Source organism: Neofelis nebulosa, chromosome 7, assembly GCF_028018385.1.
Source record: "Neofelis nebulosa isolate mNeoNeb1 chromosome 7, mNeoNeb1.pri, whole genome shotgun sequence".
Lineage (NCBI taxonomy): Eukaryota > Metazoa > Chordata > Mammalia > Carnivora > Felidae > Neofelis > Neofelis nebulosa.
The window spans coordinates 31,371,577-31,378,608 of NC_080788.1; the positions used below are offsets into that span (position 1 = coordinate 31,371,577).

The following is a 7,032-nucleotide window of genomic DNA, read 5'->3' on the forward strand; positions in this document are numbered from 1 at the left end:
TGATCCCGGTGGGGTTTCCTACAAACCCCTTTAAAAAATACTCAGTGTTGTTGCTGTTGTTTGAATATCCCACAGACGTTCTCTGATCCTTTCTACCCAAAGTTAGTTCTTCAGTTCAATTTTCAATTTTAATTAAAACCTGAATATTGCTCACCCTCGAAAGGATGAGCCACCCGACACTGGTTCTGAGGGGCCCTCTCTTCCTGCCTCCCACCGTTCTTGGGGCAGCGGCTGAGGAAGAACATGCGTCTGCCTGAGCCATCAGGCCTGGGGGGTATTCTGCCTCCTCTCCTCCCTCCCTGGGCCCCTTTCCCCCCATAGTTCTGGCCTCCCACCCCATTGGCTCCAGGCTACAGAAAAGGGGTGAAATCCCCTTCTGCCTCCTGGCCAGGGGTGCTGGGAGAGGGGTTGGTCCCAGAGACAAGGGCAACTCCCGATGGGAGATCTGGATATGAAGAATTAAGGAAGGACAAATGCCAGCCCCAGAGACCCCAGCTTTCCCAGAGATGGAGACAGAGGCCAGAGAGCTGGCACCTATGTGCCCCAAAGCTGCAAAGCTGGAAGGGATGGGGCGGGGCAGGCAGGTGGGCAGGACTGGACTCACGAGTAGGGCAACACTGCCCCCTCCTGGCTCCTCCTCTGCCGGGCACTGCAGGGCTAAGCTGTTGAGTGTGGGGACGCACTAGCGGCTCCCCCAAGACCATATGCGGCATACAGACCCTTCTCCCAGAAGTCCACTTGGCCCCTTCGCCTCCTCCTAGGCTGACTGCAGCCTGCAGGCTCTGCCCGTTCTGTCCAACCTTCTCTCGCTGTCCAAAGAATTCTGCAGATGATGCACCTTATCTAGCCCCACCTTGCTGAGGACAAAGCCAGAGTGCCCTCCAATGGCCCACGATCTGGTCCTGTTATTGGCCAGCCTCCTGCAGCCCAGGCTCCTGCCCTCTGAGTCTGCCCCAGGCTCCTGCCCTGTACATTTTGGTCCCACATGCCTGTCTTTTCTCTCATCTTTACCACCCCCGAGAATACCCTCCCTTCTACACACTGTCTCTGCTTGTCCTCCTATGTCCCCCCCCCCACCAGGAAAAATCCTTCTACCCCCATCCCCAGCCAGATGACCCCTCCGTCTTCTGCCCTGCTCCTCTCTTGGGTACTGACCACTGCCAGGGATCAGAGTCACACAGTTATGGAGCTGGAGGGAACCTGGACATCCTCCAGACATACGCTCCCCCCCTCACTGTCCAAAGGGCAACCTGAGGCCCAGAGGACAGGAGCTGCACAAGGCCACACCGCCATTAGTGGCAGAGTTAGGACTAGAACACGGTTCTCCAGAGTCGCTGCCCAGGGTTTCTTGGAGAACACGTGACTGCCTCCCTGGTGAGCCAGAACAGAACTTCTCCCACACAGGGACCCCTACAATGCCTCCCAGTATTCCAGCCCCTCACCCAGGGCAGGGCCCAAAGGAAGCAGCTGTGAGTGTTTGCAAAACAAAAAGCGAAGTAAGTGAAAATATTTATTTAATGCCTCTGTGAGCTAGACACAGCGGGCACCAACTCTGTTACTCAAAATCTCAGTAAATTGCTCAATTTGGTACAGAAAAATAACTTCTGTGGGGAGGGGTGGGTGAGTGCACCAGGAGGGGCCTTAGTCGTGAATGTCGATGACCAGCGGGCACAGGTGGGGTGAGTGCTTGACGCCCATGGTGAAAGCAGGTGTTCGGGGTTTGTGCACCGTGACCTTCTGGACATCGTGGGAGCCAGGGCCAGGCCGAGGTGTGTGGTCCATCGGGTAGGCAAATCGCTTGGCCATGCTATAGATGGGGCTGCGGTTCTGGTAGACAGAGGGCTCAGGCCGGGAGTGTGTGGCCGGCCCAGGGCCTCCAGCCACATTCTCCTTGTAGAACCAGTTCTTGTGCTCAGAGGCCAAGCTATAGCAAGGAGCAGCTCGGCTGACAGGGTTATTGGGCCCCAGCAAGAGTGGCAGCTGGTACTTGTTGGGGGCTGGGTTGGGGTCTGTCACCCGGTACGGCCACCGGTAGCCGAAAGCATACTGGGGAGCCCTGCGTTCCCCAGGTGGGTGGGTCTTCTCTAGGTTGTAATGGCAGGAGGCTGGGATGGGGCTCAGGCCTGCAAGTGGATGAATGGAAGGGAGGGGTCTCAAGGCGGGAGCCAGGTTGCATCTCCTGGTGCCCAGCTGATGGGTAAGAGGTCTTGATTAGCCTACTGTGACTTCACTATAACCACTTTATCAACATGCAAGGCCATCAACTCCCCTGCATAGGGCCATGGGCAGGGGGAGGGACTTAGGCCATCCTGACATCAGCACTGACACTGTTGTCATGATGTAAAAATCATAAATGTCATCAGAATGTCACCCTCGGAATGTCAGCATCCTGACATCCTCCCTGTGACAGCACCAAGAAAATATCCTGAAATCACGACAGCTTGTGGGCTCATTAGCATGACAATATCCCTGATGCAACATGAGTCCCATGACATTTTTATCATATCATCACCTGGCGACATATGTGCATAACACTGGCCTCAAGACCTAAGTACTGCGACACAGACATGGCAACATCAGTGTCTTAATGTAACATTGCAGGGAGATGCCAGTATCCAAAGACACACCTGACAGAGGCGAGTCATTACCGCTTGTCCCTGCTCAGGTCCTAAGGGTGAACCCCCATCCTCCAACCTCCCAACTCCCACATGCCTCCCCTGTCCCATCTTACACAGGTTAGAGATGCGCTCTCCCATAGGGACCTGCGTGCAGCTGGACATTCCAAACCGAGTTATTTTGGGATCGAAGAAATAGCAAGGCCCAGGGCTGCAAATGTCTGTGACCCCTGCAGGACAGCCACAGAGAGGCCGGGTCAGCCCCAGAGGCCGCTCTATGGTGAGCCTGGACTGCCTCCAGAGGAGATCCCCCTCCCCCAAACAGAAGTGAGGGCTCCCTTCCGATTCCCTGGGTGTTTTCCAACCCTTGATTTCCTCATCTACAAAATGGGGCTTTTAATGCATGACCTAACAGTCTCCAGAAGTCGCTCAAAGAAACAGATAAAATGACAGCTGCATGGCAGCTTGGGCAGCCCCCATCGGGGATTGGTGCCAAGGGGTAATAATAGACATAGTGGCTATTGTTAGTACTGAGAGGCCCAGCCCCGGACAGGGGGTTCCCCTGCTGAGGAGGATGTGTCATCCCAAGGAGGGACCCAGCAGGCCTCTAGATCTCAGACCCCCAGATACACACCTCAACACCCCTGCCCACCCTTCCTCTCGTTGGCCTCAACCAGCGAGCCCCAGCTCCTCTGTGGCTCTCTGCTCCGGCCCTTCCAGGCATTTCTAAGCACCCCCCGGGGAAGCCTTGGGAGCCACCGCTCTGTACCATTTTCCCCCACTCCCCAGCTATTCCTGCCCAGCTAAAGTGCCCTCTCCGAAGCTCAGACAGAGAAGAGACCGTACTCTGCCATCTGGACAGTGACAATATCCCTGCCTTCAAAGCTCCCTCAGGAGGTCCAGCTGGGAGCTGCCCACAGCGTTGCCTTTAGAGGGGTGGGTCACCTGGGCATCTCCCTGCTGGCTTGCTTCTGGACCCAGCAGGCCACCTGGGGGTCCTCTTCAAGGCAGGCCCGAGTTCCCAGGGCCCTGTGGCTACAGATGATGGCTCCCTACCTCTCACTGCGGCCCCAAACATCCAAGGATGATAACCCTAAGCCCGACGAGTAGGGATGACGGGCACGGCGAGCACTCACGCTTCTCCGAGTGCCGTGTGTGCAGACTGTAGGCTGGCTCCTGGAACATGGAGATGTCATGGTCTACATAACCCGTGCAGGATGGCCGGAGGTATTTGGCAGGGCCCGGACCTGCGAGGATGGACGGAGCAGCCCTCAGGCTTGGCCCACCCGCCCAGTCAGAGGCAGGGTGCCATGAGAACACTGGGGGCTTTCCTCCCACTGATGTCACACTGCCACAAATCCCACCATCGAGCTTCCCCATGGGGAAAGACAGTGTTTCCACATAAAATGCAACTGATCTCACACAGGCAATGCGCAATATGAAAGATAATAGTCACAATTAGTTGAGAACGTATTCTGCACCAGACACCTTGTGAACTATTTTATGTGGATCATCTCAGCTAAGCCTCTCAACAACTCCGTAAAATGGATACTATTGTGTTTCCCATCTTACAGATGAGAAAATTGGGGCTTATAAATATCCATTTGGAGGCACCTGGGTGTCTCAGCCAGTTAAGTGTCCAACTTGATTTTGGCTCAGGTCATGATCTCACGATTGTGAGATCGAGCCCCACATCAGGCTCCTTGATGGGCGTGAAACGTGCTTAAGATTCTCTCTCTCTCTCTCTCTCTCTCTCCCTCTCTTTCTCTCTCTCTCTCTCTCTCTCTCCCTCATCCTAAACCACCTCCCACATAGAGCAGCAATCAGTCATTAACAATGTAATAAGAATTAGTTTGTCTGCTTTCAGTTGAGAGTAAGATTCGAGAGAAGTGAGGAAAGCTACAGGTGGGCTAAAAGCTCCATTGAATCCCTAGCTTTTTTCCAAAATTGGCCTCATTTCATACCCCATGCTCCCTCCCATCCATACCCCCCTGAAAATTCCCAGCAGCTAATACTGCCTCTGAGGTTCAGCTTGAAGGTGCAGGTCTTTGGTAGGCTTGGAGGAGAGTCCTCTAGAACTTGGCAGGAGGCAGGGCTGGAAGGCTGGGGCACCTTCAGCAGCCCTGCAGAGAAAGAAATCAACCCAGGCTCAGGGCAGGGGACTTCTCTCACCTTTGATCATTGCCATGATCACAGGGGTCTGCTTTACCTCCTGCCGTGAGGGCACCTGAACCTTCTCCTCTGGGTGCTGCCCATAGAACACAGAGTTCTTGGCCCCCTTGGCCGCCTTCATGGCTAAGGCCAAGGAGGGGGCAACAGCAGCTACTGAGAGACCCAAGTAGTAGGTAAGGAGCTGGACCTGTGTAGAACCTGTTCCAAAGGCCCCTGCCCAAACCCCTGTGTCCACTCTCTCCCCCTCTCCAGAGGCTGCGTGGGGGTTGGGGAGGAAGTCGATCCTCTGGCTGGAGCAGCTGCGGCTGTCTGGGGTGCAGCCAGCCACAGGACCTAGCAGGCTGGAGCTTGGGATGACATCATCGCAGAACTTGGACTGTGAGACCCAGAGTGTTTATTTCCCCCTGTTGCCATGGCAGCTCAGCTTTAGAACCCTGAAAACTAGGCCCCACTGCCCCCTACTCCCAATCAGGCTAAATAGTCTGACGGTCCCCAGAACCCTGGGTCAGGTTAGAAGAAGAGAGAGGTGGAGTGACAGAGCCCGCTCTTCACTCCTGATGGATTGGGTGCCTTGAAGTTGGGGAAAGGAATGGAAAGTGTGGGTGGGTCCTGGGGGATAGGTTCCTGCAGCTCGGACAATCCCTGGGGTGGCCTTCTATCCCCTGCCCCTCCCTCTATCCCTCCCTCTATTCCACCCCCCCCCTCCCCGCCCATTCTGGATATGCCCTCTTTTCTGTTTTTCCTTGGAAAAAGATCAAAGCAATTATTTCACACTAAGGTGTAACTGTCTGCTAGCTTCCCAGACTCTTATCCCAGGGCAGTGTCTTTAGAGATCCACATCTAGCTCAAGGAATGCTTACCTGCTGCTGGCATTTCAGGCAGTGAGTGGGGAGCAGATAAGGAGGACGGAGGGGTGGCACTGAGGCCGGAAAAGCCACTTCCTGTGCCTAGTAGAGAGTACCCCCAGAGTAGGGGTAGTGTGAGAGGAAACACTGAGGGTAGCAAAGATACCCAAATGCTAAACGATGGACAGATGAGCCCCGGGGCTGAGGAAATGTTGGTGACAACTTCCCCCCTTAACATTCAGGTTTTAGGGCCCTGGGGCCTGTTTGTACCCACCAGCTCATAGCTGCTCAGACTGGGGATTTGATCTGAACCAGCCAAGAGGGGCTCCCATCTCTGGAAAAGATGACTGCTGGCTTTAGAGAGGGTGTCTGCCATAGCCCCAGGACGCAAATAAAGAAATTGAGACCGCAAAAGGGGCAAGGACTTACCCAAAGTCTCCCATTATATCAGTAGCAGAGACGGAACCAGGGCACAAACCCAGGGCTCTCTTTGGCTCACAGCCTGTGATCTAATGGAAACCAAACCACACTCTGGGCTCATCCCAACCAGCAGACGCAATGAGGACTCAGGGCCAGGCATGTTGGCACTCCAGAAGCCCTTGTGGGACTGAACGGCTCAAAACAGAGGGCAGGGCCTCACCCAGTGGCAGCAGACCCTCCCTGTGTCCCTCACATGCAGCCAAGCCTCTGATTTCTGGACAGAGCGGGCCAGGCAGGGCTGGGATTGGCCTCAGGCCACAGGCAGTGCTGCCTCCTTACCCCCATCCTCGTCAGCCTTTCCTGGAGGAGGCTGCGGGCCTGCTGGGCCCAAGCCCTGCCAGTCCCCTCACGCTGAGGTGGGGCGGGGAGACCTCCACCTTCCTGGTCTGGGGAGGCAGGCGGGGTGGAGTCTCCAAGTATCTCAGACCCAGGGAGCCTTCCTACCACACCCCTGCCCTGCTCCTGTCTGTCACCCGTGTGCATGGCTCTCTTGGGGCGACTGAGCCACTAGACCCCAGTCAATCACAAACCACCCACTCTTGCTCCAAATGCTCCCTTCTTTTCAGCCTTTAACAGAGACCTAGCTCGCCCTTGGAGACAGCCCTTGGTCCTCGCTGAAGCTGCTGTCCTGTCTCTCACACCCCCGTCCCTCAGAGTCCGAGGTGGAGCGGATCTTTGTTCTCCTTGGCACTCACCCGGCAGTGTCCCCCTCCCTGTCAGAAGTACCACTCCTCGAGGGTTCCAGCATCCAGGGTGCCCCCCTCATCTCCTTGGGGCTGCCATCTGTCCTGACTTGTAAACCTGGTGGTGTTGGCTCATAACCTTCTTCCCCACCCACCCAACCCCTGCCATCACCCAGGGTGACAAGGCTTTCCGGGGAACCACCTATCCTTTGGCCTCTCAGTTCCCAGATTTACTCC

At 55.7% G+C, this 7,032-nt stretch overlaps 1 protein-coding gene across 1 annotated transcript; it reads right to left on the bottom strand.

Annotated features, from left to right (window-relative positions):
- Positions 1-1,497: 1,497 nt before the first annotated feature.
- CIMAP1C (ciliary microtubule associated protein 1C) lies at positions 1,498-5,404 on the bottom strand. The gene is made up of 4 exons (XM_058736978.1): positions 4,788-5,404; positions 3,752-3,862; positions 2,732-2,845; positions 1,498-2,123 (listed from the first exon to the last, which is right to left on the bottom strand). Exons 1-4 carry the CDS (start codon positions 4,906-4,908, stop codon positions 1,642-1,644), a joined length of 828 nt encoding a protein of 275 aa, XP_058592961.1. The 5' UTR covers positions 4,909-5,404; the 3' UTR covers positions 1,498-1,641.
- Positions 5,405-7,032: the final 1,628 nt, after the last annotated feature.

Coding starts and splice junctions, on each gene's coding strand:
- CIMAP1C (XM_058736978.1), bottom strand. CDS start 4,908: ATGAAGGCGGCCAAGGGGGCCAAGAACTCTGTGTTCTATGGGCAGCAC. Junction 3,863..4,787: donor GATCATGGCAATGATCAAAG/GTGAGAGAAGTC, acceptor CCATCCTCGCAG/GTCCGGGCCCTGCCAAATAC. Junction 2,846..3,751: donor CACACGGCACTCGGAGAAGC/GTGAGTGCTCGC, acceptor GCTGTCCTGCAG/GGGTCACAGACATTTGCAGC.